The sequence below is a fragment of the Hydra viridissima genome, unplaced genomic scaffold (assembly GCF_058129835.1).
Source record: "Hydra viridissima isolate aposymbiotic clone 2 unplaced genomic scaffold, HvirCarnegie_v1 scaffold_12, whole genome shotgun sequence".
In the NCBI taxonomy this organism is placed as follows: Eukaryota; Metazoa; Cnidaria; class Hydrozoa; order Anthoathecata; family Hydridae; genus Hydra; species Hydra viridissima.
The window spans coordinates 6,539,473-6,564,448 of NW_028324311.1; the positions used below are offsets into that span (position 1 = coordinate 6,539,473).

At 30.8% G+C, this 24,976-nt stretch overlaps 2 protein-coding genes and 1 pseudogene across 3 annotated transcripts; 1 reads left to right on the forward strand and 2 right to left on the reverse strand.

The window, feature by feature from the left end:
- Positions 1-9,324: 9,324 nt before the first annotated feature.
- Positions 9,325-12,729, reverse strand: LOC149880991 (uncharacterized). 2 transcript variants are annotated; one of them, XM_090068754.1, is made up of 7 exons: positions 12,009-12,729; positions 11,602-11,646; positions 11,117-11,155; positions 10,865-10,924; positions 10,709-10,789; positions 9,884-9,991; positions 9,325-9,557 (listed from the first exon to the last, which is right to left on the reverse strand). In XM_090068754.1, the coding sequence occupies exons 1-7, from the start codon at positions 12,727-12,729 to the stop codon at positions 9,415-9,417; spliced, it is 1,197 nt and encodes a 398-aa protein (XP_089924880.1). In that variant the 3' UTR covers positions 9,325-9,414. The 2 variants fall into 2 exon arrangements, with proteins under 2 accessions (XP_089924880.1, XP_089924879.1); XM_090068753.1 differs by lacking the exons at positions 9,325-9,557; positions 9,884-9,991 and adding an exon at positions 10,148-10,230.
- Positions 12,730-12,872: 143 nt separating this feature from the next.
- Positions 12,873-14,315, reverse strand: LOC149880992 (uncharacterized). Its single transcript, XM_090068755.1, has one exon. It carries the CDS (start codon positions 14,313-14,315, stop codon positions 12,873-12,875), a length of 1,443 nt encoding a protein of 480 aa, XP_089924881.1.
- A 6,663-nt stretch (positions 14,316-20,978) lies between these two features.
- Positions 20,979-23,522, forward strand: LOC149880993 (uncharacterized; annotated as a pseudogene).
- Positions 23,523-24,976: the final 1,454 nt, after the last annotated feature.

Consider the following 24,976-nt stretch of genomic DNA (forward strand, 5'->3'; position numbering starts at 1 on the left):
AGAAATTTATTTAACTCATTTTCAAATTTTTTTCTTGTCATACAAAAACAGCGTGTCTATTTTTGCAAACTTAACAATTCTTTATTATTCACCCAAGAGTTAAACGAGTCTGGATATCCCAACCATTTGACTAAAGATCTGTTCTTTTGCTTTCGAATGACTTTTTCAATTCTGAATATGTCTTGATGTGTCTTTTGCATCTCCTGCTCGTAAAATGTACCTTGTATTTCTTCACCGTTAGCGTCAGAGATTTTATACGTGGGTGGATTCGTATACTGAACTTTTGACACTGTAAAAACCTCCTCAGTCCATCTCGGTGTATACCCCTTTTCAAAATGAGACTTCTTTTTTACAATCCTCACTTGATCGCTTATGGAAAATTTTGGTTTTGCTGGTAATGTTTGATCCTTTCCATACAGACTCCACCAGACTTTATATTTATTCTTTTCATCGCTAGCTTCCACTGGTGTCATTTTGATGGAAGAATGCTTTGTGTTGTTGTAATTTTTCACCATCTCATCCAATACGTCAATGTATTTATTGGTATTGTTAGCTGAAAAATATTTAAACATTCTCTCTTTCATTGTTCTATTCCATCGTTCAACAACAGAACTTTTTTCTTCATTTTCAGTGGAATACAGTTGCATACCCAACGCTCTCACATGCCTGTTGTAAAACTCTTTTCCTTTGTCTACCCACAATTTAATGCATTTTCTTTCTGTGAAAATCTTTTTCAACGCTTCAGCCAATTCAAGACCTGTTTTGCTTTTTAACGGAACGATCCATCCATACTTTGAAAACACGTCGATCACCATGAGCAAATATTTTACCCCGTTGTTGAATTTTGAAAACGATTGCATGTCTACCAAATCAGCAGCCCATATCTCATCAATGTCGTTCACAATCACTTTTCTTTTTTTAAAATGATGAATGACTGGTTTATGAAGCTCCTCTGCAAGTTGATCCGTCCATTTCAAATCACTCACACCTAATCCGAATTTAGCTTTGGCTTTGATGATGGGAGTGATCAGTTTTCTTTCGTTCATTTCTTTTTGAGTGGGGTTTGGAATGGAGTTCATTTCTTCAAGCATCATTTGATCTGCTACATTTCTGCTTTTAACATCGTTTAAATATTTGTAAGCTAAATCGTGGTGGTATGCTGCATTGTCTACTCTATCCACCGGTTTACTCCAATCTTGATACATATCGGTGGATGTGAGTCTTTTGTCTAAATTGGTTCCCGGTCCTGCAAAATTCATCCCTGGAATGTGCATTTCTCCTGGAAACTTTGCCCATGGAAGCTTTATTTTTTTCGAAAAATTGTTGATCGATTCCACCAAGTCTCCTCCATTGACTTCATTCGCAGAAACAAACTTGCATTTGCCTCTTCCGCAGACGGCACAAGTTCCTTTAAGCATAGGTCTGTTGTTTTTTGTGATCTCGTTTTTCAAGTGAATGGTTTCAGTCTCTCTTCTACACTTAACGCAATACATTTTAACATATATAAAAACTTTTTTAATATAAAAAATATGGAAGTGATGAAATTGTCGTGTAAAATTGGAAAAACCAAAAGAAACAACAGCAAGCTTTTACCAAGAAGCATTCGAGGAATCATTGTTGGAAAGTCTGGATACGGAAAAACAACGTTGCTACTCAATTTACTTTTAAGACCTGGCTGGCTAGATTACAACCATTTGCAAGTCTTTGGAAAATCTCTTTTTCAACCGGAATACAAAATACTCAAAAGATCCTTCGAAAATAAACTTCCTAAAAAGGATATTGTTGATTTGTTAACGGATGATGTACAAGACGAAATGGAAAAATTGAATTTAATCCATGAGGATGTTATTTACGATCTTTCAAAAAAATATTCCAACAATGATGATATGGAATGTCAATTTTTCGAAACGGCTGACGATGTGCCTAATCCTGAAGATCTTGATTCATCTAAAAACAATTTAATGATCTTTGACGATTTGCAATTAACTAATCAAAACAAGTGCGAAAAATACTATATCCGAGGAAGACATTCTAACGTTGACTGCTTTTACCTCGCTCAAAACTATTTCGAGATTCCAAGACATACCATTAGAGAAAATGCTAACTTTATTTGTCTCTTTAAACAAGACCAAAAAAGCGTTAATCACATTTATCAAGATCACGTTTCCTGCGATATGAAAATAGAAGAATTTAAAGCCTTTTGCAATCATTGCTGGAATGAACCTCACGGATTTGCCGTTATTGATCTCTCTTCTAAAAAGAACGAGGGAAAGTACCGAAGCGGGTTTGACAATTTTTTATTTTTCTAAAACAATTTAAAAAATAATTCTTATTTTAAAAATGACAGGTATAATCATCAATGTAGATGGAAAATCAAGTGTTATCACCACTGATTTTTTAGATAAAATCGTTTTTGACGAAGGAAAAAGTTATGAAATGGCTTTTCTCGGTCTTGAGACTTACAACAGCATTCCAAATGTAAACAGTAAAAACAATTCTTTCAAATACAGCATGGACAATGGAGCTCATTGGGAGAACATTAACATTCCATCAGGAAGCTATGACGTTAAAGACATCAACAATTATTTACAAAAGACCGTCTCAAACACAATAAAAAATTATGCGTCTCAAAGCGCTAGCTACGTCACAGCAAATAAAATCAGCTACTCTCCCGATAACATAAAAATCGGATCCAATTTAAGCACTTTAAAATCAACCATCACACTTGGAATGAATTATTTGATGGATTTGAACGTGGAAAACAGCATCGCATCAGTTTTAGGGTTTGCTAAAAGAAAATTAAATTCCAATTCCGAACACGAGTCGGATCAAATCGTTAGAATTTCAAGCATTAGCACCATCAGAATCGTTAACAACGTTATCGGATCATCCTATATTAATGGAACCCAACTCAATTGCATTTACTCCTTTTATCCAAATGTTAGTCCTGGCTATAAAATCATTGAGAGACCAATGCATTTGATTTATCTTCCTGTTAAACTGTTTGAAATTTCAACAATGGTTACTCGCATCATTGATCAGAATGGAGATTTGGTTGATTTTCGTGGAGAGGATATTGCAATACGATATCATATTCGAGAAGTGAAATAAATAATTTTTAATACATAAAAAATGAGTAATTATCAAAACATCAAAATTAACATCTCACAGAGTCAATCTGATAAAATTAAAAAAGCTATGCATGATAAAACCGATACTAGCATTAAGCTTTCTCATCAAGACTTGAACGGTAAACATGTTCTCGCTATCACTAATGCGCAATTAAACAAAATTAGAAAAGCATATGAAGCTGGAAAAGGTGTTACACTCAAATTAAGCAAAAGACAAATTGCATACAACTCGAAAATAGAAGGAGGATTCATCGGAGCTCTTCTACCGTTACTAGGTATGTTAGGCAGTACTATTGCTACAAGAGTAGTTCCTGCTCTCGCCACCGGATTGTTAGCAGGTGTAGGCTCTTCTGCTGGCTCTGCTATGGTTGATAAAATTGCAGGAAGAGGTCTTTTTTACATGAGCAAAAATGGGAAAGGAATGAAGATAAAAACTTTAGGTGGAGAAGTATTGTTTATCACCCCATGGACTAAAAATGTTTACGGTGATGGACTCTTCATTAAAACTGGAAAAGGCTATCAATCTGCTGGAGCTGGATTATTACTCGGTCCAAACTCACCCTTCTCAAGCATACCCTTTTTAGGTGCTATTCTATGAAAATCGCTTGTTAAAAAATTCGGATAAACTTTTTAAGAAATTAAAAAAAATGATCGACTTTCAATGGATTGATGTAGAAGGAATTGTTTTACCTAATGAAGCTTTAACTAACTTTCAATTGATAAAGGCTGCTAAACAGTTAAAATTAAAAAACTTTCAAGGCGTGTTTGTCAGGGATGAGTTACCAAAAAAGCTAATGAAAAAAGAATGTGGAATCGTGAATACGGGAGATTCAAGCACTGGTGGATTTCATTGGGTGTGTTGGTATAAAGACGCTGACAAAAAATACAGTTTTGACTCTTATGCTCAACCTCCTCTTGTAGAGCTCATTGATTATTTAAAAAGTCCGGTTTATTATAACAGCGAGAGAGTTCAATTTGGTGATACTTCTTATTGTGGACACTTGTGTCTCTACGTCTTGAAAAAATTACAAGAAGGGGTGAACTTTCAAGAAGTTATCAATACCTTGTGGTGAAATTTTTAAAGAATAAAGTTTTTTAAAAATAACAAACCATGGAGAATATTCTAAAACGCGTAGTTAATAAACACATCACTCATCAAGATTATTACGACTGCTTAATGAATAAGACAGAAAAGCATGCAACCATGAACGTTATCCGATCACATGAACATGACATATACACCGAAGAAATCAACAAAGTCGCACTCAGCGCTAACGATGACAAAAGACACATCTTGCAAGACGGAATTCACACGCTAGCCCTTGGACACTACAAACTAAAACCGTGCTTTACATTTATGGACTATGATCAACTCTTCGGACATGATGATTAAATATAAACTCGGAACACAATGCCATCCTGAAAACATTAACTATAGCAAATCACTATATTATAAAAATACTGATGCGGTATTTCTATAAATCACAATGTGACAGAATGCACAATTCATGATTGCAGAAAATTAAAACACGACGCCATCTTGAATTCCTTAAGTATGGAAATATATCAATGTCCTAGAATCGATATTGCATACAAAAAAATATCAATGCATACAAAAATATATCAATGTCCCAGAATCCGCTAATCCTAGTAGTTACATGTGCATCATGCCACCTTCCTGGACTGTTGGTCGATGCATAAAATATGGACGTGTCGGGTCCACATACTGCCATTGCATTTATGCTATGGACATGATGGCGATTGATTAGAGAATCTTCATCTGCTTGAGGAGGGTTAGAAAGGAGTATATGAGACCCATCCAGAACACCACATACGCACGGAAAACCTCCGATTTCCATAAACTTTTGTGGAAGAGTGGAGCAATCATTCGGCCATTTTATGATCTCTTGTCGAATCTAATCTTATAAGATAACAATTTTTCTCTTTACTAAACTTAGTTTTTAATTTTCACACTAAAATAAAAATAATAAGCAACTTTAATGACATTGTAAAACTTTCAATAGTTTTATTAACTTAATACACTAACATTGAAAATAGCTTCTCCTACACTGTGTATAATACGATAAATTGTGTTGGTAGAGATTCCATGACAGTCTCTGAGAACATGAAAAAAAACATTTGTGCCAATAAAATGAAGAAATACCATTATCTGGAAACGTACTGAAATGCTTTTATTTCGCTTAGTATAATGTTGCAAATCATCTTTAAGCCTAGTTTCTAAAAAATCTAATACAGCTCTTGGTACTCGATACTGTTCTCGAAAAACGTTGTCAGAAACATCTTCGTTAAAAAAGCGACCATTAAACTAAAATGAAATTGAAAAACAAAACAAAAATATAATTTCTGCGCATATTTAGTATGATTTCTGATTTTGTTCGATAAAAAATCATTAAATATATATATATATATATATATATATATATATATATATATATATATATATATATATATATATATATATATATATATATATATAGTAATTTTAAGTAATGTTTTAAACACCAACCTCTCGAGGCAATCTGTGGCGACGCTCATTTTCTGCAACTTCGAAATCTAAGTCTTCATCCGAAAAAATTAAATTCATGTTCCTACTTTATTTTTACACAGTTTTTTTAAACACCAAATATTAGAATGTAAAAATATTCATAAAAATAGAATAGACAGCACAGCATACTTAATGACTAATAAAATTCATTAAGTAGGCCTACTAAATATAAATTACAATAAAAAATACTATTATATTACCACTATATATTACGGATAAAAAAAGTTCGTGAATTTTAGTGACGTATACGTTTTATGCTTTATAGCAATGGCCGAAAAAAATACAAACAGCGATAAATTTTTCGAGATTACGAACTTTTTTTCGTACGTGAAAAATTGCGTTTTTACGAAAGATTTTTTTTCTCGAAAAAAACTTCGAATTGTTTATAGCATTGGCCCCAGATTGTTAATAAGGATTACTTTTCGGATTAAAAATTCGAAAACACGGATCAAATCACATTTTCGATTTACTGACTTTTTATTGAAATATTTGCCTCAATATTTCCTTAATATTTGCCTTAATAAAACGTGATAGTTTTTTATGCATACAAACAGTTTCCGAAAAAGAACTAATTATTTATTAAGTTATTTGAAAATTTTCCTTAATATTCGTCTTAACAATAAATGATATTTTAGAGGCATGCATAAAGTTTTCAATAAAAGAACTAATTATTTGCCTTAATTATTGAAATGAGCGTAACAATTTTTCAAACTAGTTTTTATCTCTATTTCTATTTTTATTTCTGTTAATATTTAAGTAGAAGAAATATTACAATATAAATTTTATCGGACCAATCCACTAATTGAAGCAATCCGCAAAGCGAAATAATTCGCAAAGGAATTCGATCCACAAAAAAAAAAAAAAAAAAAACCGCAAAAATTCAGTTTGAAATATTCTTAACTTTTAAATCAAATTAATATAATAATGGCTTACCGTAATAAATGTAGGTGAAGAATAGTAGACTTGATCTGTTGAACGAATTGTTGTAGGTTAAGATTTCCAAATACAACTGATTGAAAATAAAAAAGAAATCCACTATTTATAGGACGCGCACATAATTTTTTTTTGGACCACACCATTTAATGGTGACGCGAACGGAACGCGATTCGTATAATTCGCTAAACGAATTAAAGTTAAATTGATTTGTAAAAATTTTTCGGATTAATAATCCGAACAGCAAAGAGAATCCGCAAAAAAAAAAATCCGCTAGTGGTTCGTAAAAATTTTTCGAATTGATAATCCGAACAGCGAAGTGAATCCGCAAAAAAAAAATTCGCTAGTGGTTCGTAAATTAGTTTTCGGATTATTAATCCGAAAAATTTTTACGAACTGACTATTTTAATCCGCAAAATAAGTCGGATTGGCTTTTTGCGGATTTTACGAACCGAATCGGCGGTGCCTAATTATTCGTAAACAAAAAAGTGAAAAGTTTTTAACAGTATACTTTTACCGCACCCTTGTACAAAGAAAAATTTAGTGCATAATGCAATTGATTTATTAAGCTGTATGTTGGATCTAGTTTGCACTACAATAAATTTAAGTTAAGTTGTACAAGCTTACAGCGGATCTTTTCTTTCCATTTTTGCAGGAAATGCATTAACATTAGCTTATTTGTTAATGTATTTGCTGAAAATGTTTAATATCTTTGTAAGGTCACTTTCAACGCACAGAAACTCTGTCTAAGAACAAAATCTATTATTTCGTATTCAAATATAGGGTGATGCAAACAAGGGCCAAAAACTTTTTTTAATAAGTAGTTATGAGATACTTTCTCGAATTAATCTTTTTTGGTAAAAAAAGATACAATACCAAAGTCTAAGGCAAAACTATCAATATTAATGGGGTCGCTTACGTCATCTTAAATTATTGTTAGTTTCTAATACAACCTAAGAGTGTAGGGACCCGAGACCCGAACTCGGATCCGGGTAGTTGTTTCGGGCATTACCCGAATTTAAATATTCGGGTAATTACCCGAAAGTTATAAAATACCCTTTTCTTTTTAAATCGGGTACCCGATTGTTTTTAATACCCGATACTTGATACCCGTAGAATACCCGTAGAAATACCCGTAGAAATACCCGTAGAAAATACCCGTAGAAATACCCGTAGAAATACCCGAAGAAGTAAAAATACCCAAAACAGTTCAACCTCAATTCACTTATGACATTGAATTACAAATAACAAAAAAAAAAATTGAAATATGAATATTATTACTGAAAGAGTTCAAGTTTCAGGATAAGCAAAAAATTAAAATTAGCCTGGCCATTTTAAATCTGAAATCTCATCCAGTAATTTACTGTTCTCTTTCATGAACACTAGCTGCTCCATTTTGCTAACACTTAAATTTGTTCTCCTTACAGTGCAAATGTTCCCTGCACTTGAAAACACTCTTTCAGAAGAAGCAGATGAGACTGGGATAGCCAGAATCTGCCTAGCAAGCTTTGCAAGCATAGGGTATATATATATATATATATATATATATATATATATATATATATATATATATATATATATATATATATATATATATATATGAAGACCACATTGGAAAAACGATCAAGCTACATTTTTATTGTTTTGAGTAAATTAGATTTTAAACTTAAAAACACCATAGGTTACTTATTTGTTAAGCTAAATACCTGTGTAATTTGATCGGTTTTCTATTGACATAGTCTTGTTATATAGTCAATTATTATATAGTTAAACTGCAGCCGAATATAACAAAAACCCCAAAAAAGCAAAAATGTAGCTTGATCGTTTTTTCAGCGTGATCTTCATATATATATATATGTGTGTGTGTGTGTGTGTGTGTGTGTGTTTTTAAAAATATAAAATCATATTTATATATTATGGCTGAAAATAGGCATAAAATAAATGGAAATATGAAAATAAAATTTACATACATACATACATACATACATACATACATACATTGCAACAAACAACTGGACGTGCATTCAAACAGCAAAAAATTTATTAAATTATGACTATTTTGAATCTTTCCTATAATATATATATATATATATATATATATATATATATATATATATATATATATATATATATATATATAGCACTAGATGCACCTTAAGGTGACAGTATATATTTTACTACTTTAAGGTGACTCTTCGAAAATTTTTAAAATTATGTCAAGTGAACAATCTCTAGAACTTCGCCAGGCATTACACAAGCATTATTTTAAATTGGTTTCGTACTTTTCCTTTTCTCGGAAAATATAATTGAAATATATAATTTTGCCGTCGCCTTAACGTTTTTTGTATATCTCTTAGTTGCCTTAAGGAAAAAATATTCCTGGATCGACCATATGGTGACAATAATTAGTCACCTTAAGTAATATTTCTAGAGCACATGTATTTCAATTCAATTGATTCAAATTACGATTAGGCCGAGTTTTTTAAGGATCTATACTTAATACCTATCACCCATCTGACATCGTTTCAAACAGGTTACTTAAAATTCAAATGAACAGGTAAATATTTCAGATTATTAGTTCACTTAAAAATAAATTTAACTAAAGATAAACACGATAATAAAACACTTAAAAAGTTAAAAAACGGCGAACTGTAGAAAACTTTCGGAAACGTCTTTATAGAAAAGTGAGAAGAATTTTTAATAAATAAAGGTACGAAGGATAGTAAATTATTAAAGTTAAATAAGCTGTTAAATGTACGAAAATAGTAAAAAAAAAAACTGTCTTTATGAACAGTTGTCAATTCCAAGCTCTGAAAATACTTTCTTCTGACTTATCTGTCTCAACCGACGAGTGTTCACGATTCGGGTTCTAACTTGCATGGGCTCCAAATGAAATTTCTCCGCAAATTTCTCCATTTCCTTTCGCCCTAAAATAAATGGGAGAATATTATGGCCCACATTTTCAGCCGATAAAACTAAATACTGGATGTTAAATTTTAGCATTATACTTTTTAAAAAAAGGTTAGGAACTATTTAAAAAGGATACATTTACAAAAGCGTTAAATACTTTGTTATACACTATATACTGTTTTTAGAGCACTAAAGTATATGCTTGCAAAATGCTTTGATTATTTTAACTTTTAGAAATAAATGTAAGAAACTATTTAAATGTTTACTATGTTTAACAAATAAAGTAAAATCAAATCATAAGATAGCAGGAGAAAACAGCCAAAATTAAAATTAGCTCAATTACCTGGGTACCCATGATTCTTTTCAAGGTGTATAGCAAATTCTCTTTCAAATGCAATCTTGCTAGTCTCATCCCATAATTTATATTTACATTTCTTTTCAACCGATTTTTCTAGATAGAATATGCTGTATTAAGATAAAACGTTTGGAAAATCCAATTTTTCTCACCTATACTGTTCCTGTTTAGAAGTTTGCACTTTGGTTTGAACATTGAACTCTATTTTATAAGATTATCATATATCTAATATCTTAGGAAGATGACACTTGCCTTTATTTCAATGTTTCATTCTGCCTGCGGCCATGCAATAATCAACTCAGTTTCTTGAAACTAATGATTTTTGGGTGAGTCATCTACAATAATCATTTACAATAATAAAAGCTCAAACTATCCAGGATTGAATTGATTGCCCATAGGTAAACCATGTGTTTTTTTTAAAACAAATTAAAAAGTTTAGTATAAAGCAACATTTATGGATTTAGTTGTCTGTTAAGTAAGTTTTGACATCTATTTGACTTTTGCAAATCTGAAGCATATTATGGTTTGAAGAAAAGATCTAAAAACCTCCTAAGAAAGTTAGGCTAGTCAATGATGTTTTGAATTTAGAAAAACATACTCATACTGGGTGCACTTAAACCTTCATTTTTGATGGCCTTGCAAATTGAATGTAACAAAGAGGCTCATAAACATGACTTGCATCACTGTCTAACTTACCTTGGACTCAAATAAACACTGACAGTTAATAAATTCTTTCTAGTTTGAGTTAGTTACATTTAATATTTCAAATGCAAGTACAAAATATTAAACCTTTTAATAAAAAAGGCAACAGACCTTTGGCTAACTGACATGATTGTTTTTGTGATCCTAATTCACCAGGTTCATCACTGTTCTCAGATATTTGATTATTTTCAACTAATAAATAGAAAACTTAATATATAATAGGAAAACGACAAAAAAAACAAAAAAAAACAAAAAAACAATTAATACTTTTTTCAGGTTTATATGACTTATCATTAGCATCATCCATAGATTCTTCATATTGATTTGCTACAAGATAAAAATAACATCATGTTTTAGAATTACTAAACTGCTTTTAAATTATTTTAAATTAAAAACCCCTTATAAGTGCAGCATGTTTTTTCCTAAAATTGGCTTCAAGTGCTTAGATTAGAAAATAAAAATATTTCTGGAAGTATACATAATTTAAAAAAACTCAATAAAGCATAATAAACAACTTACAGTGTTTGTGAAAACTTTCACTATTAGTTTTACATTTTCCTAATAAATAAATTTAAAAAATGCTATTTTCAATGAAACACAACACTTTTTTTAAACTAATTTTAAAACCAAGTAACATAATCATTTTAAAGATGAAACTGTGGGAAGATAAGGTTGACCCTCAAACAAGCTAGGCTCAATGAGCAATAACTTCTTGTTGGCTTGTAAAACCTTCTAAGTATACTTTTAATGAGAAATTTTGAATGTAAATTTATGGACTTTGAATAAAATTTTATGAAAAAATTAAAACATGATGCAAAACTTCTGAAAATTGACTAATCAGAATGCATCTTTTGCATCAAAAAGAAAGTTTTTTTCACTCAAATTAGTTTATTTGCTCTATGAAAAATTTGTGATCTAGACATGGAAGGTTTTCTAAGTAAGTTGATTTTTTATCAAAATCAGAAAAATAGTAAAAAACAGTAAAAGTAGTCATGTTTTCTTACCTTTAAGTGTTCTTTTTGGATACACTTTTCTCTCTGTCACAACTGCTATAAAATAAATGGAAACAAAACTTTTTAAAGGCTGTTTAGAGCAGTTAAAGTAAGGGAGCAAGCAAATACAAACAAATAGCAGGCTGAATTTTCAGGAATTTCTTTTCTTAATGTTAAAACTTTTTCAAGAGAACTGGTGAGATTACTCTTTCTTAACTATGGTAAAAATAATTTCTATGTTTTATGGCAATCATTTTTTTCTCTCTTCATATTGTCTATTATAAAGAAGATTATTCAAGCAAATTAACATCTGAGCTAATTCTGTTACAACCTAAGAAACTGCAATAATCTTTAATTAGATGCACATAATATATATAGTATGCTTTTGATATTGATTACAAACAAAGGAAAATGCTGACCTTTCACTGGTATTAAAAGTTCTTCCACAATACATTTATTCTTTATTTCTCCTAAAGTAGAGGAGCTAGGGCTTGATGATTTAATATGGTCAACTTTGCCTGCTTCATGAATATTCATTAACATTTGGCCTGTTGTTTTTATTTGTAATGAACCAGGAGCAGCCTGGTAAACATTCTGATTAATTCTCTCTGAATGCCCAAAGTGGTTAAAGATTAAGGTTTTTTCCTTTTCAGATAATTCCAATTTTGCCAAAATTGTTGCAATACGATGGCGATTCTGAGTGGCATTGATGGCACCTTTTTTATCTAAGCGTATTAGTATCTCATTAATACAATGCCAGCCACTTGCATGGCTCAAGCTGTTTTGGGTACTTGCAAAAATGTATTGATTTCTATCAGGAATTCCAGCATTTCTTCTTACCTCTTTATTTGTTAGGTAGTGCATTGCTTTGATGCATTCTGGTGGAAAAAGAACAGGAACAAGGTGATCACCACCTTTCCCTGTTTGATATGTAATAAACATTTGCTCTGAATTGAATTCAACTGGTAGGTCTTGTTTATCAACCCATTCTCCTTTCAATGCCTCATTCCACTGATATAACTGGAGTCGAACTGGTTCACCACCACGCCTAGCACTAAATATAGTCAGACATGTGGCAGTAGCTGACCTGATGGTAGTAAATGAATTCAATGGATGTTCATAATCGTCAATTGAATTCATAATTTTATTACATTCCTCAATTAGTAACTGAACATCTCCCTCATTTGGCAGATTTATTGGCTTACGCAGGTTAGTATTTTTACGATAATTCAGATTGTAGTAGGCATCACCAAACAAATCATCTTCATACAACTTTAATACCTTTAAGAAATCAACCCCACTCTTTGAGATCTCAAATCCTCATTTTTTACCAAAAAATAACCAATTAAAAATTTTGCTGTTAATTTTAGTAAATTTAGTATGCTGATCTTTAAGCCATTTTTTTGTGATTTTTCTGAAAAATGGTCTGAATCTTCATTTGGTTTTTCTGATATAGAATTGATTGCTTCTCCTACTAGTGTGATTACTTCTCTACAATACATATCACCTGCATTATTTAAAATATCAGTTAATTTAACCTCTGTCTGTTTGTTAAAGATACTTCTAAAAGAAATGTATAATCTTGCTGTTAGTCGCATACGTGCACGCACTAATCTTCTGGTCTCTGATACTTTATCTTTCTTCCTTTTAAGTGCACTAAAAGATCTAGCACCAATCATTAAAATTATTTCATCAGATTTAATGTAATTCCCAATATCATCTAGCTGCAATGTACTGAGAAGATTTATGAAATCACTTGGATACTTCTCGATATGTTCGCTTAAAGATATAGAAACCATTGGCAGCATAAGATTTGATGCTTGACACACAAGTTGGTGCCGAGCTTTATATTTTCTTGAATAGAAACCCTTGCAGCCAGAACACATGAGAGGTAGTTCGTTATCTTGAGTGGTTGACTTTCTTTCTCTGATAAAGCATGTTTTACCTGATTTTACAAGTGACATATTATGATTTCTAATAGCCTCTTTTCTGAACAGCTCTATTTTCCAATTCTGATCTTTGACATTCATACTTAGCAGAGGTGTTACAGAAGCTTCTGTAGAATGCTTTGAAAGTATGTGACGCTTCAATCGAGTCTGAGGAACTTTGCAGAACAAGCAAAGCCGTGAAGGCTTTTTGTATTTTTGTTTACTTTCATTAATGACTATATTTTCATGTGACACTGAACCGCCAATTCTAAAATCAACTGATCTAGAAATGTCTATGTCAATTTCATCATCTGTTTCAATGATGTCTAAATGCCTTTCTGTCATAATGCCAGAATCATTAAGTGGAGTAATCAGATTTTCTATTGCGGCATCATTAAAACCATCATCAGACAATTCTTCATTCTGAGGTTTTTGTGGCACAGAAGCTGTATTTACTACATATGAAGAATGAGCACCAGTCATGTTTGAATTAATAACTAGAGGATTAGGATTTTCTATTGAGTCAGATCCCAAGCTTCTAATGGTAGGAAAGGACAATTCCATTAAGCCTGGTAAGAAAGCCATATTTTTTGTGTTTGCAATAGGTGATGAGCTTAGATATACATTTTCACCTTCAAGCTTGTCATCTTTTAAACCATCTTTAACATTAGAGGACTTGAGAATGGCATTGACAGTTGAATGATAATAATATTCTATCTCTGAGTCTGAGTCATTGAAGACAGGAGCTTCACATAAAGTTTCTGTACTATTCTTAACTTCTGCACAATTTCTAAACATTTTTTTTATACTTCTGTACTATTTCTTTTATTATACTTCTGTACTATTTCTTTTATTATACTTCTATACTATTTCTAAACAAAAATAAAATTTGATAGAAAAATTTTAAGAAAGCCTGCTAATGCAATCCAGGCAACTCAAGCTATAGTTTTGTGTTTCTTTTGTATATACCATGTAAAACACAACAATTTTCTTAAGAAACTTAAGAGAATTTTGGCCTACCTTTAACAGGTAAGCTAAGAAAACTTATCCTTAACAATATGAATATATAAGTATATGAAAAACACATATTATTGTTTGATAAAGTGCTTTTCTCAATGAACTATTAAATAACTAAACCAAAAAAAAAAACTGGAATATTTGTTACTAGATTGCTAAGTGCACTTATTCTGCAAAACTTTAAGTTATATCTTAATTGCATACAGTCTAATTTTCATCAAAAATGACTAAAAATTAGCCAAGAGGAAATGTTGTATTATAGTTCTAAGATAACCCATTTAATAAAGCCATTCAGCAGATTTCTGAACTAACTTACTGTACTGACTTTATAACTTAGTTTTAATTGAGTAGACTTTAAACTTAAACACAAAAAGATAATTCAGGAAACTACCAAAAGTTGATGAAGGATGATTTAACATGAAAAATATTACAATTATGGAACTTGTAAAAAGTTAAATAAAAACAAACTATGTTTTGCCAAGGCATTTCTTTTGTTGAATCACCATAGTCATATCTGAAAACACATTTTTTAAATTTATGTCTTTACTAAACTTTTGCTCACTTTTAAATTTAACAAAAAGGAATTAAAACATATACCTGATCTCAGTCTCTATGCTAATAATATTTGTAACAAAAAGACAAAGGTGGGTTTCATTAGAAACTGTCTTTTCATGTTTCGCATTAGCATGGATAGATGGTGAGTCATTTACTATACACCCCAGATAATTTGTGTGTGGCATCAATTCTAAAAGTCATACACACACAAAAAAGAAAGTATTATCTTTAAGGCCTAGCAAAATTCTTATTTCCATAAACAAGAAACACAAAAACTGTGTAAAAAGATTTTAAAAGTGTAAAATGGTGCACAAATATGAATTTCAGATACATGCATACATTCAATAATACTAAGTTATATCAGTTATAAAGAAGTTATAGAACATGTAAAAAAATAAAACGGTTTTCATTTAATGCTTACCAAATGGATTTGCCATAAATTTTTTTTATCCCATCATAGATAAAACAACCCAATTCATCTTTTTCATACTGTTGGTATCTTAATTCTGCTTCAAAATTAGAAATAGTTTCATCTATTCAACAAAAGGAATATACATTGATGAAATCTTTAACAAAAATAAGTCAAGATTTGTAAATAATGTGATAATTGTGAATAACAATATAACATAGATACAAACAATTAAATCTTTTTTTTGAATTAGATGTGTATAAACCCCTTTAAGCATTATTTTACTAGACTAGCAAAATAGAAATCTAATTACCTCTGTATTCTAAAATAAAGTCACCTTTCTGAAACTCAGCTGATGCAAATATTCCAAATCCTATCCTATTTAAATCCTAAAGAATTTAAAAGAACACATAATTTTAAATAATAAATTTTAAATACAACCTTTTTGTGAGAAAATGTAGTTAGGTGTTTCTCAAACAAACTTTTTTAATGAAAAAATCTCACCTTAAGGAAATCACATTTTATACCCTAAATACTGCATATTAAAAATCCAGGGTTCAGAAATAAGTACCTCTAGGTGACACATTGTTTTGTTTAGAGGTAAGAATATACTCAAATGTCATTTCAATGATTTACAAAGATATCTAACAATGAATAATAATATTTTATATCTTTTCTATTGCATATTATGACTGTTTGCAAAGAGTATATGTCTTATCATTTTGACTAAAGATATTTCAGGGAACATGTGGGAATATCAGTTTGAAGATTTATGAAAGTATATAATTATAAATATCAATTTTCTCCTTAAGGCAACATCAATTTAGATCTTATCTATTGGATATTATCACAACATAGTAAAAGTTGTAGAAAAAAGTGCCTTATGGGGACACATCATTTTAACTAGACATTCAGAAAACATTGTTGGATATTATTTTAAATTTAAAAACAATATAAAAAATAGTTTTTTTATTCTTGAGGCAACATCATTTATATCTTATCTACTGCATGTTAAGACAACTTGGCTCAAGTTTAAAAAATAAATGCCTTAAGGTGACAAATCGTTGTCACCTTAAAGCACTTGTTTTTTGTAAGTGCCTAGAGATGACAAAATGATTTGTCACCTTAAGGCACTTATAGAATATACACAAATACCATAATTCTTAACTTCTGCACTTAAGGTGACACCTAATTAGACAACATTGGAATTAAATGGTACAAACTTTGACAAGAAACATTTATCTTAAAAAATCATAAGAAATCTTAAGATCTTACTTTGATCATATATATTGATCTTTAATTTTTAAAATCCTTCTTGATCTTTCTTTTAGACAATAAAATGCTTTGCTTGTTCTTTAGGCTGACATCTATTTCATTTTTATGAAATCAAAACAATATTAGTTTTTTTAGGTGACAGAAAGATTTTAAAAAATAAGTTTTTATAAAAGTAGCTGTTTGAATTTTAAATTGAAAAGAATAAAAATAAAATAAAACTCACTTAACATGTTTACTTGCTTTCTTCTTGGTGAGTTGAATTAGATTTTGTATTTATATACGGCGGAACAAGCTTTGCAAAATCTCGCGGTCGCTTAAAGAAATTTGCGTGTTTTTAAATTTGTATATCTTTTTCTAAGACAACCTGCTTTTCAGACTTTGATCAAAAATTATTAGTATAAAACTTTTTCAGAAGTTTGAGTACCAAGTGAATTAAAGAAACCATAAAAGGTTAGATATATTCGCAGCAAAACCCTGAAAAGAGCTTCAGAAATAAAATGACTACCTAACGTAGCTTTTATTTGCATCGAAAAAAATGGAATATATACGTCCTCGTTTTTACTTTTCTCATAACTTGTAAAAAATACAGTGATTTAGCGTGAAATTTTATACAAAGGTTCTCAATATCCATACCTTTAAGAATAGGAACATGTTTCTGTGTTGTTTAACAAATTAAACTCACAAACTGGTAAAGAAACGTTAAGGCGACTGAAAATTGTCACCTTAAGACAATTGTCGCCGCAAGGTGGATATTTTTAGCATAAAATGTCACCATAAGGTAGATCCAGGAATATATATATATATATATATATATATATATATATATATATATATATATATATATATATATATATATATATATATATATATATATATAAAATTTTTTAGAAAGGATTTAAAATAGTCATAATTAAATTAATAAAAAGAAGACCTTAAAGTAGTCATAAAAAAATTTAAAAAAAATAAATAAAACTATTTTATATATTTTGTTTTGAAAAAAAGTACGAGATATCCGATTTTATTACCCGACTTGTGCGTAGTTCCGAAATACGGGTAGTTCCGATGACCGTGTAACAAAAGTGGGTAGCGTATTAAAAAAAAAAGGAAATAAATTAAAAAAAAAAAATTTTTACTTACTTTTATATTTAAAAGGTGATAGCACAATGTTTAAAAAAAAGCTATGAAGAATTGAGTATTAATTCCACCGATTCCATATAAGTATCAATTTTTAGCTAATTAAAAATGATTACTTACATGGAGTAGGTGGAATTAATACTTACATGGAGTATTAGTTCCACCCACTTCATGCAAGTATTAACTTTTAATTAGTTAAAACTAATACTTACACGGACAGGGTGGAACTAATAAATAGAAATAAATATTATATTAAAAGAATTGAAATAAAATTAAATTTAAAAAAACACAGTAAAAAAAACAACAACAACAACAACAAAATTAACGAAAATACCCGATCGCGCGAAAATTTCGGTTCAAGGATCGGGTAATTTTTTTACTTGATTTCGGGTAATTTTATTACCCGAATTATCGGGTAGTTTTATTACCCGATATACCAGATTATCGGGTAAATTTTATTACCCGATTTTCGGGTACTTCTACGGGTAATTTTATTACCCGACTTTCGGGTAAAGAAACCGGGTAATAAAATTACCCGATGATCGGGTACTTCTACGGGTAATATTCGGGTAGTTTAAATCGGGTAATACCCGACCCGAAGGCTTGGATATCGGGTAACTGAAGTTATTAAAATTACCCGTCTACGGGTACCCGCAAGTATTCGGGTCGGGTATTCGCTCCCTACCTAAGAGGCTTCAGCAAACATTTCGTTATTTTTTTTAAAGTGAAAGCTCCTCATTAGGCCAACCCCCTTATAAGTGAATGTTTCTCACAATTGATAATAACAATATTCAATTTACTATTTCGTGAGAGACATTAGAGTTTTGTCTTATCTAGCAACAAAATCTGGTAACTTTATACAACCTGCAATAAGTGTTTCTTATTAATAGCAAGCATTTTGTTGTATTTTTCTATTAGTTTGACACCTCTCTCAGCTATGCCATTTACAACTGGCATTTTACTTGCTAATTTGCAATCCAGCATCTTTCATCCTTTAGCCAGTACTCAACATTTTTATTCAGAAATGATAATGAAATTCTTAGTATGTTGAAAAAACATTGTATTTGTTGATATAAAGTCTGTAAACACTTTTTTTGATTGAATCTGTGGCTTTCTTTAGGTAGTTTTGGATCCGTTGATTTTGTGAGGGCTTTTATCTTTTTTTTTTTTCATCTAATGACAAACTGAGGTTAGTTATTAGATGGAAAAAAGACAAGCATTGAAGAAAAGACAAATAAATTTGTTCTTATGAAAAGTACTAATAATGATTTTTGAACTTTAGCAAAGCAAAGTTTTCTAACTTTTCATTAGTATCTTTGAATTTCTCGCACTCGCTGCAATTGGAACTGAAAACCAGTATTTGATGTAAATTGTTACGGAAAACCAACATAGTTCAAGACTTTTTCTTCTCGTACGATGCTTGAAATTGTTTCTTAAACATTAAAACTTTGATTGAAAATAAAAGTTTTATCATCCGACGTGTTTTATAATAAGGTTCTGGTTTTTTAAATTTTACTCCAGTTGGAAGAGCGATTGCAGCTTACAATAACAACATTATTGTAATTTATAATAGCTCTCTGTAATCATCACGAAGCTGGCGTTTGTGTATCTGTTTTGTATCAAATATAGTAAATTGCGTCCTTCATCTAACTGGTCGAATGAATGTGTATCTATGTTTTGCGAATTTGACTGAAACTGTTTAAATCATTTTAAAAGAAAAATTTTTCAATTAATCTCTCGGTACAAAATGCATACCATACAGTTACTTGTTGTAAATGCATTGGTTTTTCAAAAATAACCCTAGGATTTTCATCAGCCCATAATTTTCAACTCTGCTTGTTGACATTGGCATTGAAATTGAAATGGACTTCGTCGCTGAAGAGGATTTTGGTGAAAATCTTTCGTCAATATCCAATGAAAATTGGACATCGAAGAAAGATCTTACATTTAAGTGCTAAGTAGCACCTCGTGCATATTATCTAATACTAAAACTCTGTTAATAATTTTGTATTGTAAAATAATTAAATTATGACCTGAAAAAAAATTATTTTGTAGGTTTTTAGTCTCTGTGACTCCTAAAATCTATTATTCTTCCCTAGAACTTTGACGGAATGTTTTAAAAGTAAAAAGAAGAAAAAAAATCTCGCAAGTTTTATGCTGGTTGGCTTTTTTGCATCACCCTACATACGTATACTTTACATATAATCACAACTCCATAACTCCAGACACGTTTATATCTAGTGGCACGTGCTGCTAACTTGATCTCCTTTAAAGCATCGGCGTTACCGCACCGGCAGTGAAAATGCGTAAATCTGCGTAAAATGCGTAAATTTACCGCATTTACCACTTTTATCACTATTTACCGCTATTTGTCTCTAACAAAAGATTTACAACTATTTGTCTCTAACAAAAGATTTACAACTATTTGTAGGCACCGCCGATTCGATTCGTAAAATCCGCAAAAATCCAATTCGACTTATTTTGCGGATTAAAACAGTCAGTTCGTAAAAATTTTTCGGATTAATAATCGAAAAATAACTTGCGAACCACTAGCGAATTTTTTTTTTGCGGATTTTCTTTGCTGTTCGGATTATTAATCCGAAAAATTTAACTTTAATTCGCTTAGCAAATTATACGAATCGCGTTCCGTTCGCTTCATTAGAGAGCTTACAATAAGAAAACTGCATCGGCAACTTCTACAATTTATGATAAATATTTGACACTAGGCATGCGCAATGGATGGGATTCCCTGAAATGCCGTTTTAAAACTTTTTACGCAACGTCAAAACGTTGAAATTCGTGTTTTCTGAAAACGGCTTATAAATGGATCAAAGTAGCACTTGCTCCAAAAGTGTAACAAAGTAATTATCTAATTTCTGATACAAATTTAAGATATATACATAAGTATAAATGTATATATATATATATATATATATATATATATATATATATATATATATATATATATATATATATATGACATTTTATTTTAGAAGTAACAAAAAAACTTACCAGACATATGATTTGTATTCTATTTTTTTATCCAGAAAATCTTTGTATTTCTTAGTTTAATGAGATGGACAGAAGAGCATGACATTTTCTTTTTTCGTGAAATATTACTCCATGAGCCATACCAGTACAAAAAAGGGTCCATAGAAAGAGGAAAAAGTTAGGAAAAGATGGCAAATGCACTTAATTCCGCGAGTCAACCAATTTTTAAAGTTAAGTCAAGAGCTGTGCGAGACCACTTAAATGTTTTAATTGAAAGCCATAAAAATAAAACAAGAGATGAAAAATAAGCATCTGGAATTAACCCAGTAGAATCAGAGGTGGATATAGCTGTTGCTGATATAATGGAAAGATTCAAAGAGGCTGACGAAACACATTCATCACAAAGTGATGCAAAACTACTCAAACAAGTTAACGATCAAAGTAAAGCTACTGAAATGCGAAAACGTAGTATGAAAACTTTGTCAGAAACAACGGAAAGAAATGGGCAAAAAAAGTGCAAGCGTCCAAAATATACTGGTTCTGAAACTATGGTATATCTACGAGAGAAAGGAGAAAGATGTTTTCAAGATGCTTTCTTTTTTTTGAAGATGTTTTTTATCAAGATGTTTTTTTTTTTGAAGCGGAAATTCGTAACTAATTTTATTTGAATACCGCAACTGCAAGTCGCAACCGCTCGATCCAGACCTTTGTCGTCTCCGTTGCCGTTGCAGTTTTCATATCGTAAGCTCTCTATTATTAAATGGTGTGGTCCAAAAAAATTACATTTTTATTATGTGCGCGTTCTATAAATAGTGGATTTCTTTTTTTTTTTCAATCAGTCCTATTTGGAAATCTTAACCTGCATCAATTCGCTCAACAGATCAAGTCTACTATTCTTCACTTACATTTATTACGGTAAGCCATTATTATATTATTTTGATTTAAAAGTTATGAATATTTCAAACTGAATTTTTGCGGTTTTTTTTTTTTTTTTGTGGATCGAATTCCTTTGCAAATTATTTCGCTTTGCGGATTGCTTCAATTAGTGGATTGGTCCGATAAAATTTATATTGTAATATTTCTTCTACTTAAATATTAACAGAAATAAAAATAGAAATAGAGATAAAAACTAATTTTCAAAATTGTTACGTTCATTTCAACAATTAAGGCAAATAACCTTTAAATAATTAGTTCTTTTATTGAAAGCTTTATTCATGCCTCAAAAATATCATTTTTTGTTAAGACAAATATAAAGGAAAAACTAAAATAATCTAATTTATTCCATTTTTATGTTATTTCACTTTTTTCTTCTTTTCAGATCCCTAAGCTATCTAATATTTGAGAATTCTTCAACAAGGTGGAGGAAAACAAGGCAAAATGTAAGGCCTGTGTCAAGCCAAAAACCGAGGTGTCATTAGAGCTTGCTCACTAATTCAATGAAGATCTAAACAAAAGATTCGAAGGGGAGCTGAAGAATATTGAATTCTTTATAGCTCATTTTTTAAATCCTAACGGGAAGGGCATGTGCTTTGTGGATGAGGTGGGAAAGTTTGAAGTAGTCAAAACTACAGTAAAGAAAGCTATGAAAGAACTGTCAAAAAAAGAAATTTTGGCCAGCCAAAGCACTCCTTCCCCTTCAATGTTGGATGATGAAGATGATGACAACTTTGATTTCACTGAACAACTGAAGAAGAAAGTGTTTGGTGCAGGTTACATTAATCCTGGAGGTGAAACAAGCACCAAGAAAGCCATTTCTGCTGAAATTGAGGGTTTTTTTAATTCAAAACCAGTTCCAGCATATACAATTGTACTGGAATTCTGGAAACAAAACCAGTATATTTACACAATAATGTCAAGGCTGGCCAGAAAAAACCTCGGTATACCTGCTGCATCATCAACATCTGAAAGAGTTTTATCAACAGCAGGGAATATATACAGCTCTAGAAGAACCAATCTTTCAATCTCAAAGGTTGAGATGTTGGTATATATGAAAGAAAACACTAAGCAACTCAGTAAAATTCAAGACATAGTGTGTCCAGGAAATGAATTTGGAAAATGATTAACTTTTAGTGTAATTTTGAGTTTTTTTATTTCTTAGCAAGGAAATCATTTCGTTTCATTGTATATTTGAATATTATAAATGAATAAAAATGAATCTTATTTCAAAAGCATTTTTTATTCTGAATCCGTATAAATCCGTAAAAATAATATCGGTTCGGATTCCAATTCGAAAAAAATTTTTCGAATTGCAATCCAATCCGAAAGTATCGAATCGGATTGCAATCCGAAAAAATAATCCGAAAAAATTTTAACGAATTTTTTTCTGATACATTATTTTCGGATCAAATCAATCCGTAAGTAATTTGAACCGTTTAGCATAGATAATTCGGTGCACAATCCGCAAACCGATAAACAGTAACGAATCGGCGGTCTCTAACTATTTGTCTCTAACAAAAGATTTACAAGCTAAGATGATCTGTACTTCTTTTTGATATTCCTCTTCTCCTTCCGATTTGAGTTTATCATGTCACTTATTTTTGCTTTTTCTTTTTCTTTAATTTTCAGCTTTTCCGAGTGGAGCAAGACAACTTCGTGTTTGGCTAGAAATAGTATTACATTACTAAAAAAAAAATTTTCCATGAACTTTTAAAAACATTTCTATTGTAAACAAAGAAAAAAAAATTTGGAATAGGCGTTTTTTTCAGTTACGAAATTTATTTCAAAGCAGTTGTCTTTTTTTTCTTTTTTTTTTTTTTGACGAAACCTGTATGATATGTCTGAATTATTTCTATTTAACCTCGACTTATATTCGAGCAAGTTTAACCTGCAGAAATCAACACACACGAGTTAATACGGCACTTTTTTTTTATAACTAAATGCTATTGAGTAAACTCGATCAAAAAAATAAAAAATAAAAATACGCGGACATTTCACGATTATTGACAACTATTTATAATAGTTTTAATGCTGACACTATTTTATTTGCTGTAAATATTTTATTAACAAAAAAAAAATATTTGAATATAATGTCTAACAGATAGACGTTTCCCAAGTTGGTTCCACCAACAGCCAAAAAAGAGATTCCTACAAGATAGTGTGCGGTATGTGTGGCGCAAAGGGATACTTCGGGGAAAAGTAGAAGAAGAGAAAGTCGGTCTATGTGTAAATTGTGTCTGGTGGGATTGTGTCCTGCTGCGTGCCTTAAAATATATTAGATGGACCGGAAAGTAATTTCGTTTCGGTGCATGTCAATATTTGTTTATTATCAGCTTATTGTATACTTCAAAGCCGTGCCAAAAACTTTTTAAGGTCAAAGTGGCTTCTTTACTTGTAAATATTAGTAAGATAATTAAGGCTTAAACCCTTTTTTTTTTTCAGAAAGGTAATAACGCAGTAGTTGCTACCAGCTAGTTGCTAGTCATTTTCTAAGATCAGATCTGACAATTTTGATGTTTCCGACTCGTATCAATCAGGAAGACCAACAACTTTAGACAATGACGTGCGGAAGCAAATCCGTGACAGAATTGAGGAACTACCAAACACTCTTAAAAAACTTTGGTCGACTATCTAAGAATATTTGCAGCAGGTTAGTTATGTATGCAGAGCAGGTGTTTAGATCCCGCAAAATCTGTCCGAAGACAGCAAAACCAACCGACCCTATACATGCAACTTATTGCTTAAACTTATTGCATAATTTCAACTGCATAATGCAGAAGCTTTTTTTGATCGCATAATCACTAGTGATGAAAAATGGATCCTCTATGAAAATTCAAAAACCAAAAGCCAGTGGCTTTCTCCGAATGAACCGCCACGAAGGACTGCTAAGTCAGGTTTGCATCCCAAAAGGGCGCTTTTGTGTGTTTTGCGGAATCTTTCATTTTGAAATGCTGAAACCTGAACAAACTGTGAATATAGACTTTTACTGTGAACAATTGGATCGAGTAAATCAAACTTTAATGGAAAATTTTTAAATTTTGTCAATAGAGAAGGCGTTATTCTGCAACACAATAATGTGAAACCGCATTTCACAAGACAAACCCTGGAAAAAAAACTTATTAAGTTGAGGTGGGAGGTACTG

Excerpts from the sequence above, each read along its gene's own strand:
- LOC149880991 (XM_090068754.1), bottom strand. The coding sequence starts at position 12,729 with ATGAATTCAATTGACGATTATGAACATCCATTGAATTCATTTACTACC. Across the intron at positions 11,647-12,008 it reads ACTTTTAATACCAGTGAAAG|CAGTTGTGACAGAGAGAAAA; the intron begins GTCAGCATTTTC and ends TTTATTTTATAG. Across the intron at positions 11,156-11,601 it reads TCCAAAAAGAACACTTAAAG|GAAAATGTAAAACTAATAGT; the intron begins GTAAGAAAACAT and ends TTTATTTATTAG.
- LOC149880992 (XM_090068755.1), bottom strand. The coding sequence starts at position 14,315 with ATGTTTAGAAATTGTGCAGAAGTTAAGAATAGTACAGAAACTTTATGT.